The sequence below is a fragment of the Saimiri boliviensis genome, chromosome 7, assembly GCF_048565385.1.
Source record: "Saimiri boliviensis isolate mSaiBol1 chromosome 7, mSaiBol1.pri, whole genome shotgun sequence".
Taxonomy (NCBI): Eukaryota; Metazoa; Chordata; class Mammalia; order Primates; family Cebidae; genus Saimiri; species Saimiri boliviensis.
Genome location: NC_133455.1, coordinates 109,897,841 through 109,921,470, shown reverse-complemented (window position 1 = coordinate 109,921,470; position 23,630 = coordinate 109,897,841). Strand labels below are relative to the sequence as shown.

The 23,630-nt window shown below is 36.0% G+C and overlaps 1 protein-coding gene across 6 annotated transcripts in view; it reads left to right on the top strand.

The window, feature by feature from the left end:
* The window catches only part of PDE3A (phosphodiesterase 3A), a 316,302-nt gene that overhangs the window by 203,945 nt on the left and 88,727 nt on the right, over window positions 1-23,630 (top strand). The window contains exon 1 of one of the 6 annotated variants that reach the window (XM_074403203.1): window positions 21,400-21,496. The exons of the other annotated variants lie outside the window; for them this stretch is intronic. Coding sequence (XP_074259304.1) covers window positions 21,476-21,496 — 21 coding nt within the window. The 5' untranslated portion in view covers window positions 21,400-21,475. Of the gene's footprint in view, window positions 1-21,399; window positions 21,497-23,630 lie in introns of those variants that run through there. 6 annotated transcript variants of the gene reach the window in all.

Here is a 23,630-nt window from a genome sequence, read left to right as displayed (position 1 = left end):
TTCTATTGGCATAAAAGCATTAATATTTACTTTTCATAAAAGTCATAACATTTATTGTTAAGTTCCTTTTTAAAGAGCTTTATGGACATTATTACCTAATTAAAATATCAACTATTTTTATCCGGAGTTAATTTCTGCCAATATTAATTAGGAAAAATCGGGATATAAATAATGTCTATGACTTCCAGATGTTTAAGGGACATTCTATGTTCATCATTTTATGCGCTGGTGGTCATGGGACTTTTAATCAGTGGATACAGCATCAGAAATAAACATTTTTTGGAGTGAACTGTGTTATACATATTATATGCATAGCTAGAAGCACAGGAGAGGCTCTCATTTGTTATACTAAATATCAAATGTGTGAAGCTCTCTCTCTCTTTTTCTGTGACACAACATTTCAAACATACAGCACAGTACAGCAAATAATGTACAAAAGGTAGATAGATTTAATAAATATTAAAATTTTCTATATTTGATGCAGTGTTTTTGTTGGTAGCTAGACAGTTGCTTAGAAATAATCTTATTAAACTTTTTCATAATGTGTACATTAGTCCCATTAACAGATATATACTTTATTAAATTTATTTTACTTTGACCTTTTGGGAATTTAGAGAATATGGAAAAAGAAGTAGTTCAGAGAGTTATGGAAAAGAATTAGAGAAAATGGAAAGGATTAATTTTCAAAGGGACAAACAAGATGGGTTGATTTTAATTGTTAAAGGCTGAGTACATTGACAAATATGGATATAAGTAATATCTATTTTAATACCACCTGGAAAAAGCTGATGTATAGCCGCTACATTAATAAACATGCATGTATAAATGGGTTATTCTAAATGCGTGTCATAAGCATGCCTTGCATTAAAAATAAAATCATTATCTTTTTGGTGAAAAAAATACAAGATATATTATTAACAGTATTCTTTTCCAAATATACAGGCTTTGGCAACCACACTTAAAGTCTTTTTTGAAATCATGTTTTAAAAAATCATCCCTATAATGGTTACCAGATTAACTTTTTAAAATCAGCTTCATTTAGAGAAACGATGAAATTGGAAAACTGATATTATTATGTATTGCCTCACTCTCTTCTACAAATACTTTCTGTACTTTTGTGTATAAATAATGTTTTTAACAGCTTCAAAGGCAAAGATGTTCAATATCTTTTTATTTTTAAAATTCATTTAATTATGAGGGAATCAAGGTCACAGATACTGTATCTCTCTCTCTTCTTTCAAAACCTTGTTAGGATTGTCCTATTTGCATTTGCAACAGAATAGTTTTTGCAGAACAAAATCATCAGATATGAGCAGAATTATAAAACTCGTTAAGGCATTACCCTATTTAATATGTTTCACATTAATGAATATACCCAAAATAATGCACATTTACATTGTGACATCAAAAAGAGGAATCTGTAGCTAATGTATGAATGCTAGAATAAGGATTTAGAAAGGTTTCTTGTTAACCTTCAGTTAAAATACTAAACTAAGAAGATTAAAGAGGAAGAAAAACAAAATTTTGTACTTAAATTTTTAATAAAGCTTCACAGTGGAAAGTACCTGCATATTTGTTCATAAGCAAATGAAAAAACAAAAAGTCAGACTTAAAAATTCGGATTGACTTGAAGCCCATTATCATGTGGCTTTTGTTTTGTTTTGTTTTTTCTTTTTTTAAAATGTATTTATTATACTTTAAGTTCTGGGGTATATGTGTAGATCATGCAGGTTTTTTACATGGGTATACACGTGCCACGGTAATGGTTTGCATGTGGCTTTTCTTTTTTTTTTTTTTTTTTTTTTTTTTTGAGACGGAGTTTCGCTCTTGTTACCCAGGCTGGAGTGCAATGGCACGATCTCGGCTCACCGCAACCTCCGCCTCCTGGGTTCAGGCAATTCTCCTGCCTCAGCCTCCTGAGTAGCTGGTATTACAGGCACGCGCCACCACGTCCAGCTAATTTTTTGTATTTTTCGTAGAGGCGGGGTTTCACCATGTTGACCAGGATGGTCTCGATCTCTTGACCTCGTGATCCACCCGCCTTGGCCTCCCAAAGTGCTGGGATTACAGGCGTGAGCCACTGCACCCGGCGCATGTGGCTTTTCTAATAGCAAGTGCCACTTTGGGCTTCACTAACTAGTGGTAGTATTTATGGCATACAGAACAGAATAATTAATTCAATAAATTCTGCCCTAGCCAGATGACCTCTGTAGTGTTGAATTCAATTCTGAGTACATAATTTCAAGAAGGATATTGAGAAGCTGATGCAGTCACATAAACAATTAATACATCTAGAAACAATGTCCCTTATGAAAGAGAACTTAAAAAGCAAGACAAAGAGAAAAACTGCTCTCTTATCAACATGGTGACTCACCTGTAATCCCAGCACTTTGGGGGGCTGAGGTCGGTGGATCACTTTAGGCCAGATGTTAGAGACCAGCTTGGCCAGTATGGTGAAACCCCATCACTACTGAAAAGACAAAAAATTACCTGGACATGGTAATGCACACCTGTAATACCAGCTACTCGGAAGGCTGAGGCAGGAGAATCACTTGAACCTGGAAGGTGGAGGTTGCCATGAACCTAGATCATACCACTGTACTCTAGCCTGGATGACAGAATGCGACTCTGTCTTTAAAAAAAAAAAAAAAAAAAAAAAAAAAAAAGTGTAATAGGAGTGAAACTTTTCTCTTTGTAGTTCTGTAAGGTAATATTTGGACAAATGAACAAAACGTAGAGCAGTCAGATTTGATTAAATATAAGGAAGATATTTATAGCCATTTAAATTGATTTAAAAATAAAATAAGGTAGTGTTTTTCCTAAATATGAAATAGGTTTAATGATTGTGAATAGAGAAATTTCTGTAAGAGTACATGAGCTTCATAAGGGTGTATTTTATTCTTTCAGTGATAAGCAGACCAAGATACCAAAATCTTAATCTCCAAAATTATTATGTGTCTCAGTGTACTTCAGAGAAGAGTCCTGTCACTAGGCTCTTCTTTTAGTGGAAATTTCCAAAACTAGGCAAACCAGGAGTTTTAAGCTCAGATTGAGTAGCAGTATCCATTCAGTATCAGCTAGTGAACTTATTAGACGTTCTGATCGACAAGATTGTAGATGAAACTAGAAAAATCTTCACTTTAAGAAGTTTCCCAGGTGATGTGGCAAGTGTTCATGTTATGATAGCATCAACTTAAATGTGTTAGTATGGATGATGAATGGATTTCAGCACATAAAGTAATCTTTGTATTACTTCTGCCTGAAGTTCTAGAGTTAGAGCTTAATTTCTTTACTACTTCATGTTTGTTCATCTGTAAATTGTGGGAGCTTATATTGTAGATTAGTATCAGTCATTTATTCATTAGTATGGATATAAATTGTGGGAGCTTATATTGTAGATTAATATCAGTCATTTATTCATTAGTATGGATGAAGAATAATGAGAATATGTTTGATGAGGGAATGAGGGAACAGAAATGAAGGTACTAAATACTGTGTTGAAAGACAGGGATGCAGCATTGAGGATTGATACAGGTCTTGCTTCTCACAGCCTGTGGCACCACAGCAATAATATTGTGAACTCCAAGGAGAGCCATTCACATTGTAGGTTACATGAATGATGACACTTTGGAGCTGTGCAGTGCACAACACTTACAGCTGCCTACATGATTCTTGTAAGCCGTTTACATCTACTCTATACTTAAAATTACTTCCAAAGCCTAAACTTGAATCCTGTCATTCTGACTAACTCTCAGGGAAACAAAACAAGGCCTGTTATTTTCTGACTCCTAGCTTTTTTACTAATATCTGACCTAAAGTAGATCAAATATCCTGTACTCTGGATGGTATATGTTATTTCACCTCCCTGTGCCTTCATGAGTGCATTTTTCAACCTTGAATAAATACCTTGTTCCTTTTTATCTTCTTAAATCCTTCTTAAATACAACTGAAACATTATCTGAGTCCCAATTTTAAGCACTGTGTTTTCATAAAACATTTTACATCCATAATCCGTTTATCCTAGAACTTAGAACACTATGAAAAATTTCCCACTACACTAAAGCTTCTCGCATCCAAGCAGTACTTCATTTGACTCTCCAACAGTGATTGCCACCCAGAAGTTGTTCAGGAAATGTTGAATCAAGGAATGAGAGAATGGGGCCTGAAGTGGAGAATTTGAACACACAGAACTTTCATTTAACCTACTTCACTATTTGACTAGGGTGTGGCCTTGCTTTTAATTGGAGGATAACAGGAATTGCAATCAGGATTCATGAAAGCATGTGTTTTAAATAATGAGAGTCAGTCTAACAGAATCTGAACTTTAAAAAACATCTTATTACTGATTATACGTGGTGATGATATTTTCCAAATCATAGAGCTGCTACTGGGAAAAGGTATGAATAACCTTTTTGTTCTATAATGATTTTCAACAGAATTTATATTAGAGAAGGATAGTTGAAAGCCTTTGAAAAAGAAATTCAGAAAATAATCCAAATCAAGTCTATAATAAACTGGTTCAGTATATTTATTAAATGTATTTTTAGTTAATTTTTAATGAGGTACAAAAATATGACCTGGGACCAAAAAACTTCCCAGTAAAAGTTCTACAATGATTTTTTAAGATGTTACAAAACTATCTTAGAATGTTAAACGGAATATTTTATTAGCTTAGACCTCTTCACTAATCTCCCAAATAAAAACCAGATCTTTCCACCCCAGTAAAATACTAAAGTGTCATGCAACTTTATAATCCTTATCTTGTACCAAATCTACATTTATCTAAAGATTGACAATGTCCATCCTTCTGCATTTTTTCCTATTTTCCTCGTGGATTAATAGCATATTTGGAATTTTTGAGGTTTCATGTTAAAATGTATGAAAGAAAATAAAAATATGTAATACCCTGTCACAGTAGCAGGGAGTACTAAACGTCTGTTGAAAGAATAACTCTTTGAGCAGACAAGTCATTTATATATAAAATATGCAAATTATACAAGTGAGTTTAGTGCTTTGGACAAGATTATTCACTGTTACGGTCCCTCTAATTCTGAAGTTCATGCATGTATTTTATGTGTTACTTAATAGAAGTTAGTTCTGTCGTATGAAATACTAAATCAGAAATGCCAATATATAATATTTTCCCCTATACTATATTGGTTGGTATTCATCAGTCACTACCAGTCAAATGACTAGTCTACATTTCTAAACACACTGAAATTTCCAACTTGGGAGTTGGTCCATCTGAGGGTAAAGTGCTTAACTGGTCATTCTTGTGTCTTTCTTACAACTGACTTTGATGGTAAGTTTTTTGTATTTTATAAGTAATTTTTTATGGCTTCCTGTAAGAAAAGATAAAAGATTTAAAATAAAATACTTAAAACGTATCCTGAATTAATTAAAGGAAAAAGAAAACATTAATTGAATAGATATTTTTGCCTTATATTGTGCTAAGTCGTTTTTTAATGTAATTTATTTTAATCTACAAAATAATTCCTGAGAATAGATAATTTGTTTATCCATTTGAGGCTCTGGGGCTTCTCTTGTGTATAGGCACAATGCTGGTGGTAAAGCAGTTCCATGGGAAACAGGACAGATGAACTTTTCTTTCTCATAAAGCTCGTATTCTAGAATTCTAGATATTATTATTGTAATACCCTTACCTATGAAGAGACAAACTTGAACAGTTGTTATTGCCAAAGTCGCTGAGCTAGAAAAAGGTAAGATTATTCAAATGTAAGTTCGTCTGATTTGAAAAGCTACTTTTCTCTCTTCTATGCTATATTCCCTCCCCCAAGATATATTTAAGGTATGATTTTATCATAAAGATATCCAAACACTTTACCATATGAGGTCAAAATCCAGTTTTTTTTAATACTGGTGCTAATTATGATCATTTAAAATAAATTCATTTTTATTTAATGATTTGCTAAACCTGAATTTTAATTAGAAACATAAGCCCTATATTTCAATAGAGATTATAAATTGAGTCTCAGAAGTTTAAATAACTACAAGGTCAATCTTTGAGTAGTGGGTTTTCCAGTCTTGTAAATGTTCAGAAAAAAACATTTCAGTATTGCTTTTCTTTCTTTCTTTCTTTCTTTTTTTTTTTTTTTTTTTTTGAGACAGAGTTTCGCTCTTGTTACCCAGGCTGGAGTGCAATGGCACAATCTCAGCTCACTGCAACCTCCACCTCCTAGGTTCAGGCAGTTATCCTGCCTCAGCCTCCTTTGTAGCTGGGATTACAGGTACGCACCACCACACCCAGCTAATTTTTTGTATTTTTAGTAGAGACGGGGTTTCACCATGTTGACCACGATGGTCGCGATTTCTTGACCTCGTGAACCACCCGCCTCGGCCTCCCAAAGTGCTAGGATTACAGGCTGAGCCACCGCGCCCGGCTCAGTATTGCTTTTCTGACAAAAAAAAAAAAAAAAAAAAAAAAAAAAAATGGAGATTTTAGCCCACAGAAATATAGCACTGCATTTTTTGTTGCCAAGCCTGCCTTACATAAATTGGATTTATTATGTCCAGTACATGAAGAAGTTCTACCCTAAACCTATATAGCTCATTAACCTTTCTCCTTTACCACATCTGCAACAAGACTGTTAAATAAGTTAGTTTATGGCCGGGCGTGGTGGCTCAAGCCTGTAATCCCAGCACTTTGGGAGGCCGAGGCGGGTGGATCACGAGGTTGAGAGATCGAGACCATCCTGGTCAACATGGTGAAACCCTGTCTCTACTAAAAATACAAAAAATTAGCTGGGCATGGTGGCACGTGCCTGTAATCCCAGCTACTCAGGAGGCTGAGGCAGGAGAATTGCCTGAACCCAGGAGGCGGAGGTTGCTGTGAGCCGAGATCGCGCCATTGCACTCCAGCCTGGGTAACAAGAGCGAAACTCCGTCTCAAAAAAAAAAAGAAAAAAAAAGAGATGGCATCAAAACCAAGCCCCAAAATGTAAATATCTTCCTTCCAAGTTTCTATAAATACCATTGGACATACTATTTATTGAGTTATCTTTGATTACATGAGTAAGACAAATCATTTGTCTAAGTTAGAATATCTGTTTTTCAAATGATTGATGAGGAGGAATATAAGATTATTCACAAAGTATTCCTCAGGAATTTTCAGTGGGAATACTAATTTTAATGTCCTATATTTTGTGAAACAAATTAAGACAAAGTTGTTCTTACTAAAATTGGATTTAACTTTTTAATCAACATTTTTGGTATCAAGCAAAATTTTAACTTAAATAAATTTCAATTTACCTGATATTTATGTATCTCTTTCATTATGGCTAATATAATATTTTAAAGTAAGCTATAAAATCAATTAAGATTAAGCTGTAAGAAAAAGTTCTGACTAAAATTAGGAGGGGAAAAATGATTTGATTAAATGCACAATTACAGAAAAACAAATGTAAACTCTAAGGTAAATTGCCTTGCAATTTGCTTTGGATGTGCATTTTGTGTATTAACTGATTGACTAGGTAACTTCAAAAATCAGCTATCTACTGGTTACATTATGGGGAACGTTTGGGAATCTAACACATATTAACATGTAATTTAATAGGTAACACATATTGCTCTCTAAGATTGTTTGGGATCATCTGCAGACTTTCATCCAAGTGAAAAAGAGTTCTACTGCATTCTGAGTTAGTTCGAAAGGTCCTGTTAATTTTAGCTGTTTGTAAATTTTCACTGAGAGGCTGTTCTTTCATCCTCTTATCTTTGTAATTTCAAAGTACTTGATTTAACCTGACAAATGAGCTCAAAATACAAATTATAATCTGATAATTTTTAGTTTCTTACTACATGATTGAAATAAGGGTCTTTTTAAAAAATGTACAGCAAAACCCAATGCAAAAAAAAAAAAAAAAAAAAAAAAAACTAAGCAATTTGGTCAACATTTGCATATATACACAAAGACTTACACCTAAAACCTATTACTATATCTTAATTTTAACATTTTTTTAAATTATGATTTTTTTTGTAGGTGCCTAGGAAGTGTATATATTTATGGGGTACATGAAATACTTTGATACGGGCATACAATGAGTACCAGTCACATCATGGAAAACGGGGTATCAAGCCCCTCAAACATTTATCCTTTGTGTTAAAAACAATTCAGTTATACTCTTTTAGTTATTTTAAATGTATATAATTATTGGTTTTTAAGTTTTCTAAATATAGTTTTGGAGTAAAATATTCTCTTACCTTTCCAAAACAAGGAATTTGAAAAAATGACTAGTCTCAAATATTAACTGAACTGTGAGTACTATTTCATATGTTATAATTTTTATGTTATCTGTTGAACATTAGATTGGCAGGAAATAGCAAAATTGACGAAAACAGAGATGTGAACATCCTGAAATAAAGACAGGAGTATATACAGCTAATTAAAAACAGAGGGATGAGTAGTTTGGCAGAAGAATTAAGATATCTGGAAAACAGGAAATATGAATTGTCTTGGTCTTAACATGATGTGAAAGGACTAAATCCTCTGCTAGCAGTAAACAGAAAAGAGAAACTGACTTTCAGCATTGAGCATTCACCAGTGGAAATAGGTAGTTTGCACTGTAAGTGTGCTCAATTTATGGATATTCACAGAAATATAATTTGTCAAGTAGAACAATTTTCTTGTCAGTTACAGAAAAAATATTGATAATGAGAATGTTCTTTATCTTCCCTTAGCCACGTGCTATTATAGGCTCCGATTGGCTTTATCGTCTTTTAAATGGAATGTGTCCAGTTGTCAGAACACAAGATTCAGCAACCTAGAGAGTAACACAGAATTATACAAAGGAATAAAATAAAAAGATAAGTTGGAAACGTGAGGTTCTTCTTTTTTTTTTAACTAAACCAGATGAGGTCCCCCAAATACAATGAGGAGATGGAGGAGTTAGCACCCTCCAATACATCACAGCTGCAGCAAATCCAATACCACTATATTAGAAGTACTTTGGAGGAGGAAAATATTAAATCTTCCTATAGTAACAAGTAGGAACTGGAATAAAGACTACTCAGATTATGCATGAACCCCACGAACAAGGAATTACAGAACAGTTTTCTAATTTTAAAGAGCTGGCAAGAGCTAAGTTGCATGAGTAGGCATGAAACTGTGGTGCTTTGGATGCCCAGTGACTAGGTCAGCATGGCCAAGAGCAGCGTTTCAGAGCGCGCAGTCCCTGTGGGTCAAGAATGTTGAAATATGATGAAATGATGGCTTAGGTAGGAACCACTGAGATATACCTTGTTTGCCCTGCTAAGGAGTAGGGAATTCACCTGGTAGATAATAAAGAACAATCAAAGAATTTTAACTAAAGAGGGTTTGCTACATTTAATGCCCCTCTCCTCGCAGTGTCATTGAACTGTTTTTTTTTAATCAGTGCATATTCAGTTTAATGTGTGTTTGGTATAATTTGAACAAGACTGGAAACCAGGAGACCTGTACTTGGATTCCAGCTGCCTTAGCTCCAAATGAGCTGTGTAATCTTGGACCAATCAAATAATATTTTTATGTTCATTATCTTGAACTAGTTAAATAATACCTTTATCTTCCAGTTTTGTTAATTTAAAAAAAATAATGAATCTAGCCTGGATTACCTCTAATCTCTTCTTCCTTTAGAATTTTGTGGTTATGTTCTGTGGCACAGAAATGGAATTTAACACATACTGGAAATGTGCAGTCATTTTATTTACCAAACACGGGGCAGGCTGGGGGTGGGGAAGCATTTGTTTTCTTGTGTAATTAGGAGAAATCTGTTGAAAATATAAAGATAATTGAAGTAGTAGTTTTCAAAAGATGGGAAGAAAGTAGAGGTGTGAATTCAGAAACAAACTAGTAACAAACGTAGGTTTGAAAAATTTACCGGAGTGGGAGAGGGGAGCTCCTGTGAGAATTCCACTCATCTAGTTATTTGTTCCTGGGAGAAACTGGGTATGTTAATGATCAATGGAGTCAGAAGAAATTCTTTTAGGTTTCACTTTGTCTCTAGGAGTTTCACACTATTTCAAGAGAGTCCAAGGCAGGAGTTAGTCTAATGTGCTCCCCAGAGAAAGCTTCATAAATAAGCTATGTTCTTTATGATCTTTATTTTCAATTCAAGGACCATGTCAGGATAGACAAGGTGGTACTGTAGTATTAAAGAGACCCCAACTGTCAAAACAGTGAAGGTGATTTGTTGCTCCATCATGTATTGTCCATCATGCTTTGGCTAGGGCTCTGTTCTGTATCGTCCTTACTCTGAGAGATGATGGAGCAGCCACTGTCTAAGACATTAATCACAGTGGCAGAAGGAAGGAGAACTCCAGTGGGTCCGGCTTTGGCAGTTAAGTGTCACATTCTGGAGTAATACAAGTAATGCATACACACATGCAGAGCTCACTAATACACAGGTGAAAAATAGGATCATCACAATAAGTACTGTCATTCGAAAGGGAAGAAAAAAAGTCACACACCATCACTAACCTGAAGCAATTCTACAATTTTACTGCGAGGCTATTTTAAAGTCCTTTACCCTGGGGCTAGACACATTTTTAAATTGTTATTATTAGATCTGGTTCTGCTTCCTGGGAGAAAGCCTCTGTCTGCCTATTCTGAACCCCGAGTTCTACTCTCCCTGCTCTCCCTGATCTGATTATCTTCCATGATCAACTCTACATTGAGCATTGGTCACTTCCTATATCTAAGTCTTCAGGAATTTTAGAGTGGTGTTAGGTACTGAATGGTGTTCTTTTCATAGTATAATATTTTTAAAAACATAGCTTCTTTTAAAATTAATTCCGTACAGTTTTGTGTGCTGATAACAGCATCATCAATTTTTTTTTTCCTGGTTGTAGTTTTAAGATTTGCTGTACTTCTGTGTCCTTTAGACTTTGTGCTTTTCACTTCCAATTTAGATGTTGATAATTTGAGACTGTCAGACTTTGTTGGGAAAACTTAGAAGATTTTCCATGAGAAAAGCATTTTTAGTCTCTTTTCTTTGAAGTATTTTATCCAACTGAAAAGATATATTGAGTACTACAACCTTAATTTGATTTTGCTCTAAGACATCTTAATCCATTCAGAGGATTTATAATGGATGTGGTGACCACAACTTGTTTAATCCTTACAATAGGCTTTTTTAGCTCAGTGCCCTTCTCAGTTAGGAGTTCTGCTATTTAAGAAGGGAAAGCAGTTGCCTCTTCCCTGTTCTTGTACCTTTCTATTGCCTTTTCTTCAATCTTGCAAACAAATGTAGTCTTCTCTGAGCTCATTTGTCTCTTATCATAGCTTGTCAAATATGGCTCACAGTAACCAACAAATGATACTTACATCCTGTTGTCCATTCTCTCTGCTAGAGCTACAAGTCCAATAGGTCCCCTCATCTACCTTCTAAATATTGCAGACAGCACTGTTGCCATATGCTTCTTCTCTGTGTCATATAGAAAACCTCTTTCCAGCCACTAATGCCAGGTTCCTCAGCACCAGCCCTCAGGCTGCTCCCCCATTACCTCAGGTAGGTGGGATACTTAACAGCAATAGCCCGCTTCTGGGTACCAGTTCTGAGTATCTTTGTACTCAGCAATCAGCAGCATATACAGTGATTCAGAGTTGCGCCTTAGGTAATGCTTTGGTAAACATCAGAGGTTCTTAGGCTTAATCTAAGAAATTGAGAAAAATCTAAGAGATTGTGGAGAAAGCAATCGAAGAGCCATGTATTACAGAAATTGGAGTGGAAATGAACTCTCACAGAAAGAAAAGTAAGTACCAACTGTAAGGCTAGTCCAGATTTGATTAATTCACAAAGAAAATTACAGAAGGTTTAGGGAAAAAAATAGTATTTGGGATGTACAAATAAGACCATGCATGTTAGATCAAAATTTGGTAAATATAAAAACAAATATAAAATATAATCAATTAAAATTTTATGGTTAGCATCAGAGAAGTATCTGCTTAATTAAACTGAATTTACCTTGCCCTTGATCTATTAATCATGTAACAAGCCACCTCTTAGGGATTCTATGCCTGTTTTAATAATCTCACGACTTGGAGGTGGAGAATTAGGAGGGCAGAAAGATTTGCTGGGTAATTCCTGTAGGGTTCAAAAGACAGGGCTCCTTCCCTCAAATCTTCCAACTTGGATTAAAAAATAATAAGGTATATAGAAGTTAGGAAGACATAATATTTGTAATAGTCTAATGACTACAGTAGATGGACATTGAAGAGGAGAAAAATCTGTATAGACTGAAGTCTTCAGGGATAATTTCATATAAACTGGTGCCCTTAAAGGATAAATAAAAGTTGTTTGGGGTGGAAGAGAAGAAAAGGCTGTTTCAGAATTCAAGTCATAACCACACTGGTAATATTAAAAATATTCTTAGGTCCAAAAGCATTTAGGCAAATTAAGACTGTGATCATAGAAATCAATGAACTAGTGTGCTCTTTGACAAGTAAAGGCTTTCTGATTCTTTTCTGTTTCTCTTTCTATTGATCATGGGGCTAGGAAAATTGCTACAAATTATATCATGCTATTTATTTTTTGTGACATCAAGAGCAATAATGTGTGCTAAGTCAGAGGAGTAGATGTACAGCCCAGTATTAAGGTAATGCCTCTCCACCCCCTCCGCACACTCGCATGTTGCTTTCCTACCAAACATGCAAATATGCAAGCGTTTCCTAAGAGTGACAGCTAATAGTATAAATTAACCTCTTGAATCTGGCATTTTCAAAACTGTAGCACATAAAAGATAGTGGTGAAATATGAATAGTAAATGGAAGAATGACATGTCCTCCTCCTGATTTCAGAAGCAAATGGAGGGTTTCACTATCAAGAAAATTATAGGCTCTAGGTTTATTACTGAGATTTTCAAGCAACCTTTCTTACAATGAACTAATTTGGGTTTGAGGGAAAAAATAGCATAAGACAGTTCTTTCAGAATTTTCTTTAAAAATTATGAAAAGCACTCAGAACGTTGGACTTAATCATTAGCAGAATAAAGGCAAACTAAAAATGGTTTATGTAGTTTAATATGACAAACATATTAAATTTAACTAGAATAGCGGGTAAAAATTTAATGCCAACCAGAATGCTTATTGCCCCCACTTCTCAGACTTTCATGGCTTTGAGGTAAAATAATAGATTTTGGTTTTGGTTTTGTTTGTTTTGCTAAAGGTTCCTAAAGCATCACATGGCTAAATAATATTGATACAGGTAGTGGTATGAGTAAGTTATGAGGAACTAAGACAGAACATACATCATAGCTTAGAGCCAAATGTCTGCTACCACCTCACCAATTACTTTTGTTTCTCATGTTAGAATTTGTTATAAAGCCAGTTAAATACATCCATAGATGTATTTGCAACACGACAGACTTTGCCATTTTTCTTTCTTTGAAACTGAGCGGGTAGTATACACATGTACATAGATTTCTAAATTTAAAATCTATAGAGAAATTGTGGGACACCAGAATTATAAAATTGGGCACAGCTTCACTGACTACCAGGATAACGAAAAGAAACTCCTTTCAAATATTTAATTCTATGTTCTAAAATATGTATTATTTAGCTGGAATTTTTTTTTTTAATTTTCCAAACTCAGCAAGTTTTTGTTTCCTGATTTAGTCTTCAAAAAGCGCGTGCGCGCACGCACACACACACACACACACACACACAAGATACGTGCCTTTAAAATAAGACGTAAGGAAGCCGGGTGCGGTGGCTCAAGCCTGTAATCCCAGCACTTTGGGAGGCCGAGGTGGGTGGATCACGAGGTCAAGAGATCGAGACCATCCTGGTCAACATGGTGAAACCCTGTCTCTACTAAAAATATAAAAAATTAGCTGGGCCTGGTGGCGCGTGCCTGTAATCCCAGCTACTCAGGAGGCTGAGGCAGGAGAATTGACTGAACCCAGGAGGCAGAGGTTGTGGTGAGCCGAGATCGCGCCATTGCACTCCAGCCTGGGTAACAAGAGCAAAACTCCATCTTGGGGGTAGGTGGGGGAATAATAAGACCTAAGGAAATACCTTTTTGTAGTCACTTTAATAATTGATATAAAATTATTATCATTATTATTATTATTGAGACAGGATCTTACTCTGTCACCCTGGCTAGAGTGCAGTGGTATGATCTTGGCTCACTGCAAACCTCTGCCTCCAGGGTTTAAGTAACTCTCCCATCTCTGCCTCCCAAGTAGCTGGGAATGCAGGCATGATCTACCATACCTGGCTAATTTTTTCATAGAGATGCAGTTTCACCACCTTGGTCAGGCTGGTCTCGAATTCCTGACCTCAAGTGGTTCACCTGCCTCGGCCTCCCAAGATGCTGGGATGATACAAAATTATTTTGATGAAAATAGAGTCCTTTGTAAATAATACACATTGAGTTATTAATAATTATATTAAAAATATTACAGAATATTGAAATAATATAATCATGATGAAATATATATGCTTATGTAGTATATAACTAAACTTAGAATGGTTTGTCACCATTGATCCATGTTACATTCTAGACTCTGAAACAATATTTATGGCAACGACAGATATTGATATTTATAGAAATATGTTTTGTAACCATAGACTTTTTTCATTTTTGTGTTTGGATTTGGTTTTGTCTATTTGTAAATGGAACATTTATTTTTAATGTAATTTTTGATTACACTCAAAAACAAGTGCACTGGTGGAGTGAATTGATGATGGAATACAGAAGTGAAAGAATAAAAGGAAATGCATTTAAAAGTAGCATTTTCCCACAGTCATAATATGCAGAGGGAACAAAAAGTTAATATTAGAAATCACTGAAACTTAACTGTTCTTAAAAAACTACCCCTCAAAGGAACTCTTGACTTCAGTGGAACAATTTTAAAATTACAGACCAATTCCCATATCCTTCACTTTTTTTTTTCCCCACAAATATCTGATATCTGGTTTTCACTTGTAACTTGTCCAGATTCTGCTCAGTCAAGCCCCTGCCCAGAAGCCTGGTTAACTGGTTTGTTTTCCCCTCAGAACTCAGGTTCTGAAATACTCCCCTGTACCTTGCCTCATGCATTGAGTAAATTTTTGAATATAAATAAAAAACTACACATCGGGTACAGTGTACACTGCTCAGGTGATGGGTGCACCAACTTCTGATAAAAAGTTCAATTCTATTTTTTAAAAAAACTTTATATTTTCAATCATTTTAACTATCTCACAATTTCTGTTGTTTCAATGAATAAATAGTTTTGAATTAGGAGGTCATGAAGTTTAACTGTATGATTTTCCCAGTGATTTCTAGACTGCCCTCAAGGGGCTGTTTTACTTGCCCCAGCTTAATTCCTGCTGGTGATTTCATTAGGAATGAGAGGGCTGATAAAAATGGCTTTAAACTGGATTTCAGTAATGAGATGGTACTTTATAGAGGCTAATGGTTAAGAGCACAAGCTGTAGAGTTGCGGTCTGCCTGGGATTATATCCAGGCCCCATCACTTACTAGATGGGAGACCTTTGGCAAGTTATTTAAACTCTATGAGCTAATCTGTAAAATACATATAATGTTAGTACCTACTTTTCTGGATCATAAGAGGACTAGCAAAGTAATCTATATAAAGTACATAGACTGGTCCCTGGCATAAGATAAACCCTCAACAAATGTTCATTTTTATTTAATTTACTGTTATTAATTTGATTTGTTTTTTTTCATTGATCAATGAAAATTATTTTAAGAAACTAATGTTCCAACTTTTATTTTTATAGCCTAGAAATAGTAGGAAAAAAATCACAAGTGATGTGAAATATGTATTCATTATATTATAGAACAGGATTGCTGCTCTGTTTCTATGAAAACTGGGAAGTACAAAGAGTTTGACTGATGAGGACAGAATTAATGCTGATTGGTGATGGTAGGTCTTGGCCCAGGTTCAGAAAGAGCCATTTAGTGACCACAACCTTCAAGTGCTAGAAGTGACTACTGTGTGAAAGGTGAATTCTTTGTTTTTTTTTTTTTCAACAAGAGAATCCAGAGAAAGACTGGTTGTGCTCTTTAGCCAGGTGAGATACCTAGGAAGTGTCTCTTGTCAAAGGCATAACCCTTGATTTTGCAGGTCCAGAAATTCATTTTGTGAGGTAACCTAGAAAATTAAAGTCTGAAATATTAGCTCATCAGATAGTTCCAAATGAGTGAGATACAACTTTGTTAACTCAAAAATACATGATAGATTTGTCAGAAAATTACAGATTGTGATCAGTTGCCCATGGCATTCCAACAAGTACTACGTGATACCGCTCAGAATCTCAGACTGTTGATCAGAGAGATGTAGAACAGAGAATGAATGTTATGCTCTATAAATCTCATCTCTAGAATGTTGCTATTTATAAAGTTTAGTAGCATTTTCCCCCAATATCAGAACCTCCTTTTCACCAGGACAGGATTTATACACATCGATTTTTTCCTTGGGGGGTGGCAACCTGTATTTTTAATTTAATGCAGAATGCCAGACAATTGACTGAGATATTTTATTTTTAAAAAATTGACGTAAGACTGCTGAATCACTTCTATTATCCCTTCCTTGCATTACAATCCTTAGTGATAACTCAGAATAATGTGGATATGAATTTGAGATGCTTTATTTTGACCCAGAATCAGACTCGTTCTTAGGCAAGATAAGGCCTTTTCTGTAAAAAGTGTCCATCTCAAGTGTGCAGTTCATACACTGAATGTCTTCCTTTTCTGGCAATTTTCTATTTTTTTTTTTCGTGTCTTTGCTTTCCTTCCCCTAAAAGCATGCTACCTGTTTTCTGAGCAGTTTTATTCTCTGCTCTCTTGATTTCTCTTTTATTATTAAAAAAAAAATAAATTTCACTTAAAGGTAGTTATGATTAGGCGAGGCACTCAACATTTTTCACTTCTTTGTTTTGTTTGATACACTATAGAAAAATATGTTAGACCTTTTTGCTCATTAATAAAAGCTTAAAAGGACAAATCTACGAATAGTACCTTAATCTTGTTCTTTCTCTAGTTGCTAATTTGACATTTTCCTTTGCCTGATTATGTCAGAGGATCTCTCATTTTCCATCCCTAAGCCATGCACAGCTCATAAAAAACAGTAGTTACCAAGTGACAGGTGTTTTTGGAAAACTTGCTTAGTTTATATGTTCAGAGAAGACATTGCCTCTAAATCAGCAGCTACTAATGACCTTTTGTTCCAGGCAGTTGTTAGAGATCCAGATTAAGTCCTGTAACTGAAGCGTACTTTAGGCTTAGCCCAGAGTTGGTATTTTCCAAACGTACTTTGTAGAGTTTTCGTCTCTGCCCTGAGCATTTATTCTTGGAATTTTCAGGATTCACCCAGTTTCAACAACAGCTTATTCATTTCCTTGACTTCTCTTCCCATTCTTCTATTCTGCTTTAACCAAAACAGCATGTCACTGAGTATCATGTAATGCTAGACTGTCAACATATCTCCGTTTGTTTCTATCCTCACCATTTGCCAACCAAGAGACCTTTAGTAAGTAACAAAAGCGCTGTGAGTCTGACTCTCCTTATGTAAATAGTAGTAACATTCCTACTCATCAAGCTTTTGTTGATTATTAAGTGAGATAATGTGTGAAAATGCCTAGCATGCTACTAGACAAATAGTATATGTTCAGTAAATCCTCATTGTTCTCCTTCGGCCATAAGTTATCTTTTGAGTGCTGTTTTTAACTCTTTGCTTTATTTAGCAATATTTCAGTTTTGACTTTGGCTCATACCTTTTCTTTTTTGTGTCTTCACTGTGCTTGCCTTGCCTTTTCTTCTTTCCTTTCTTCCGCAGACATATACTGAACACTCAACACTATGCTAGACACTGCGGATACAAGGGTGAATGATACTCTTGATGGAGTTCACGGTTTTATAGGAGAATGGACATGCAAAATCAAACGTAGAAATTAAAATGAGGACAGTGAGGACACGTGCACTGGGCATGTGCAAAGCAAAACAGACAGGTTAGCAAAGGCCTCCTGGAGAAGGTAATAGCTGGAGTATACCTTTCAGGGCTGGACTAAGCCAGTGCCCAAGGGAGTGTGTGTCTTCTGTGTCTAGGGATCATGGTCTGAAAGCACAGAGGCAAGAGATAATCTGTTAAGAAGAAATCACAAAAATTTCCTAAGAAGAAACAATGGCAAGAGTTGAGATAGAAATGATCTGGAAAGGAAAGTTTACAGGGTCTGTGTTTAAATCTGACATCCTCCTCTTTAAAGTTAGTCTGAGCAAATTTCCAAATGATACAGCACTTCGCTTACTTCTTCTCACCTCTGCCAAACCTCTCATGTGTCCTTTACTGCTTAGCTATTTCTAATAGTGAGACGGCGTCATATTCCTCATGTGAGCTGGAGTAGGATTAAAAGTTTATGAGATAAAAGGGAGCTCTTAAAAAAGATTTAGCCTTAAAATGAGGTAGTCGTGTATGCGCTCTAAAATCACTTACCTAGTTTATAGGATGAATGAATTTTCGTGAGAAATTTAGATTCTGTGTGAAGATGGCTCAGACCTACTAAAACTTTGTTTAACTTCTGGGCTATGTGAAATTTATGAGGAATTATAATTGAAAAATAATGGGTTTAAAGGTTATTTTTAATATTAGAATGTTTAACTTTTTAAAAAAAATGTGACAAAGCAAAACTTAGGAAAGAAGAAGTCTTAGGTCTACAGCAATGTAACCAAGCAATTCCAAGATTGCCTAATACTTAACTACTTAGGCTTATCTTTAATTTGATATATAATACTGTTTTTCAATCTTTTGCACTGATAGTGGTCTAAGTAGCATGGATCAATAATTTATAGAATCTCATTCAGATATGTATTCTTTTACCTTCAGGAATAGTCCATTTGGTTGGCTTTTAATGAGGCCATTTTACTCTTTGCTGTTGATGATATTTGCTCATTTGCAGGAACAGGCTAGGTATTGTGAGTATTTATCTTTTCCCTTAGAAAAAATAATAGTAGGCATAACTTAAAATCACTAGGCTCTACCAGGTACAGTGGCTCACGCCTGCAATCCTAGCACTTTGGGAGGCTGAGGTGGGCAGATTACGAGGTCAGGAGTTCGAGAACAGCCTGACCAACATGGTGAAACCCTGTCTCTACTAAAAATATAAAAGTTTATCAGGTGTGGTGGTGCACGCCTGTAGTCCCAGTTACTCAGGAGGCTGAGGCAGGAGAACCGCTTGAGCCTGGGAGGCAGAGGTTGCAGTGAGCTGAGATCATGCCACTGCACTCCAGCCTGGGTGACAGAGTGAAACTCCGTATAAGAAATAAAATTACTAGGCTCTTCTATACTCTACTATGTACAAATATTGGGATGAAATTTTTTAAAATTAGGACTTCTGGAAAGGATTTATATTTCATAATATTTCTTCCAGAATTGTACTGTTTCTTTGACAGAGTACAAACATTAAATGAACTCATTTGTCTTTTGTCCAATTATTCAGAAACATACATTTTTCATGGAATATATCTAAAGCAAAATAGCTTAATAACTATATCAGTTGATTTCAACTTTGGAAAATATATAAATGTACATCTAAGCTTCTAGTGAATACTTCAACGAAGTACGTATGGTGTGTAAGTTCTTAAGCCAATGAATTCAGCCTAGGGCAGCAGACCTGTTCCCTGAGTTTTAACCCTGGGTGTTTATTTACAGTGATCAAAGTGAGAAAGTGTCAAATCAGAAGTTAGATTAATAGTTTTCTTTAACACCTCTACTTTCAGAATAAGTGTGCCTCAAGTCCTGACATACAGATAGAAAAAGGCCTTAAAGTTTCTTTGTAATATGATGATCTATACAACCTCTAACTGAAATTTGAAAGCTGGGGCCAAATACCGCTGCAGCTCTAATGCTAAAGCTGTTTCTTAAAATGAAGCAGACAAGAACTAGAGACAGTCTTGTTTGAAAGCTGCTTTGCTCCTCTCTTTCTCCGTAACTAAACGCTGGAGCTGTCTGCTGGGGAGGGGAGAGCAAAATTGGAGGTGGAAGAGAACCATGAAGAAGGCGGTAGGGGCAGTTGTTTTTCTGTGCCTGCTGACGTCAACGAAATTGCCAGATGGCATTTGAATGCTTTGCAAAAAGACAGGAGCCTTTTATTACAGCTGTCACATGGGGTTTCATTCATTTGCATTCCCAGAAGTGGTCTAAAGCTTTCCCTAATGTAGGAGTAATGAGGGCTCTGTACCTTCAGAGACCCAGAGGGCCTTTTATAGGATGATGTTACTTTAAGTGGCTCTGATAAGGGACACATGCTCGGAGAATGCCTTGTTTCACTGTCAGCTTCAGAGGACCATAAACTACTCAGCTTCAATTAGGACTATAATGTGATCATTCAAATAATATTCTCTCTAGAAGGACTTTTGTGGATCCTGACAGCTGTGGAAACACACTCAGTGGGGACCTGAAGGGTCTAACATGGCAGCGGTGGGCTATATAGCACAAAAACAGGTCCTGTGAATTGACCTCAGGACTAAGAAATACCCAGTATACGACAGACATGAGAATACTATAAACAGCTTTGCTCTCATCATTTTGCCCCTTGCTGCCTTGTCAGCCCCTTCTCAATTTGGGAGAGAAATGGAACTTTTAGAAAATTTGGGGGCGTATATGTAGGAGAAAAAGAAGTTGAAGTGCCAGGAGCTGCTCTCAGAAACTGACCCCAGGGACACACTCTCAAGCCAGGCTGACCTGTCCTCTCTGTACTTCCAGCCTTCCCACTGCCAGAAGTTTTCATGTTTTACTTAATTTTTGCCTGAATTTGTTCAAGCTTTTAATTCACGGGGTTATCAAGTATATTCTTTTTATAATGTACTTCTTCCTGGGACAGCTAATTGAATAAATTGAGTAAATTGGAAATTGAAAAAAAGTATAGAGTATTTATACCAGAGAAGATATTTTGCCATGGTTGCTGTAAGTTATATCATTCATCTTATATGATTTGACATATTAGGGGTGACCTGAGCTGTGTTTACCCGGGTTGTTTTCTTCCTAACCCTCATCTGAAATCAATGATGTGATACCTGTCAGAAGTGGAAGTTTTGGTGGTAATCGTTCTGTACGTTGTGCTGAAGTAAGAAGCAGCAAGTGTACCAAGGGCTTTGGAGTCTAGAGACCAGAAAGACTTGAAAATCAGCTCACATTATTTCACATGAAATGTTACCTAGTTTCAGTCTCTTGTCTACACTGCTGGTCATAATAGGGTACCTACAGTGCAATGGAGCTAATGAAAACTCTCATGCCAGCTTGTGAGAGAGAGTGGAACTCCCGGTCAGTGTATTCATGTTATTCTGATTTCTCTTTCTGATTCTGCTTCAGGGATTGGGGCGATTTAGGAGGTGATGGTGAAGATCATAAAATTTCAAGAATCTTCCAACTTCCTCTGACCGCTTTTTCTTCTCTCAGCTGCAGGGAAAAGGGGCACATGCCGGGGCACAATCAGGATCTCGCTTCTATGAGCAAGTTCCAGACCTGAGTGAGAGGTGTCATGTGGTCAGTTTTAAGGAAGGTATGACCAACATCCAAGAACAATCCAGAGGAGAAAGCACATATCGGGAAACACAATTCAAGCTGGCTGTGGTGGCTTACAGTTGTAATCCCAGCACTTTGGGAGGCTGAGTTGGGAGGATCACTTGAACCCAGGAGTTTGAGACCAGCTTAGGCAATATAGGGAGACCTCATTTTAACCAGAAGGAAGGAAAGAGAAAAGGAAAGAGAGAGGAAAAGGAAAGAGAGAAAACAATCTAAATGGTCAGAGTGATGGGAATTTAAAAAGGCAGCAGGCCCATATTTAAATTGTACACTCCCACCCAAGACAGTCCAAAGGTATATGCATATGGGATGGGAATTAGAAATGAATTTATGAATAAATGTTTCACCTCTGGTTTACTTGAGCCTAAATCCCAAGAGCATGCACGTTTTGGGGGGTCTGTGACGCGTGTTTCATGTTTCTCCGAGGATCGACTTTAGGAAAGCTGTGGTGATAACAGCGGTGTCCTACTTTGCATGTCCTAGCTCCCTGTCCACTTTGAAAGGGCAGAGCACTTGTACCAGGCATAAGTATTGCCATTGTTGACAGTATAATAGTTGTTATTATCATCACTACTCTTATATGTTAAGGTTTGCCTGAACATGAATTAAAACAATGTGTTTCTGAATGTAACTACAGGTGATAGTCCTTTCTGCCATATTATACCTTTCCCCTAAAGCCCTAAAACAGTAAAGCTAGGTCTCTTTTATGTCTCAGCTACTGAAAGATAATGTTTTGTTCATTCATCTTCTTTAGACTAAAATAAGTTTTTGATTGTATAGTAATATAGTACATTTCATATGTTGGGCAGTGCTACAGTTCAAGGACAGTATAGAGCCAATGTACATATTTAACCCTGTTTTGAATAAAGTGAAATGAAAAAGAAGTGAATAATTGTCAAGCTACCTTAGGGTCAAACCATCATTTGATCTGACTTTACTAATACTATTTTTCAATTAGAAGACATTAATATACAATATTTTAGGACCTGGTGTCTCAATGCTGAAGGCATGATCCAAAATACAGTTACATTTTACAAGAAAGTAGCCATAGGAGTGGCTTTATGCTGACACACAGATACAACCTGCTAACGCCAAAGGCAAACTGCCAAAATGCGTGCATCGTTAGGAATCAGAGGACGTAAGAATGACACACTGTTCTGTTCTCTCATGCTGAGCCCCATGAGTCCAGTCTAGGGGTTATTCTTTTTCCTCAGATTCAAAAACTGTAAGCTTACCCAGAGAATTCAGGTTTCACAGAACTTACGCATTTGAACTTATCTCGTGAGAGGCTGATTAATAAACCTGAATGTCAGTGTACTCATTTTTCTTTAGAACTGTCATAGCCAAACAGATTGCAATACTTGTGTTACTTGTCCAGTGTTTTGTTTTCAAAGTAAGAAAGTCTACCTGAGAAAACAAATCCGTGAATAAGTAAATGTATTTATAATTTGGCAAACATTTTTATGTACTTCATTTTGATAAGCACTGGTGATATGATTAAGGGTTAAGTAAAATATTTGGTCTAATTGTAAAGAAAGGTATGCAAACAAATAATTCAAGTGCAATGATTAACATATAATTTTCAACGTAGCACAGATACCAGTATGTCTTCCAAGCAGAAAGGCAATAATTCACAGTCTTAGGTAGGTTACATTATGGAAGGCTGGCAAATTGCATCTGCTTAAAGATGTTGGTTTTGATTTAAGAGGAATTTTTTTTTTAACTCCTGAAACCTAAGGAAGGGAGTATTGTGTCTTAAAAGCATATGGACTGCCACTGTACTAATTACAGTGGAAAGCTCAGAAGGTAATATTTGTTTTGAGGGAACAGAGAGATTGACTCTAGATTTTCAAAATTACCTTTCTGTAAAGGTGTAAATCATCATCCTGCAGTAAATAAAAGGAATTCGAACACTGCATCCAATCTTTCTGTTTTAAAAACTGTAATATCAAACTGTTATGCTAGCAGTAAGTCAAATCTGTTCACTCTATTTTTCTCCTTCGTTTTCTAGTGTTTTCCGATGATGTATGTGTACTGTTATTACAAAGAAAGCCACTTTCTGTGAAGTGTGCACCTATGTTTGAGTACTAATCATAGAAAGGAGCTCTGAA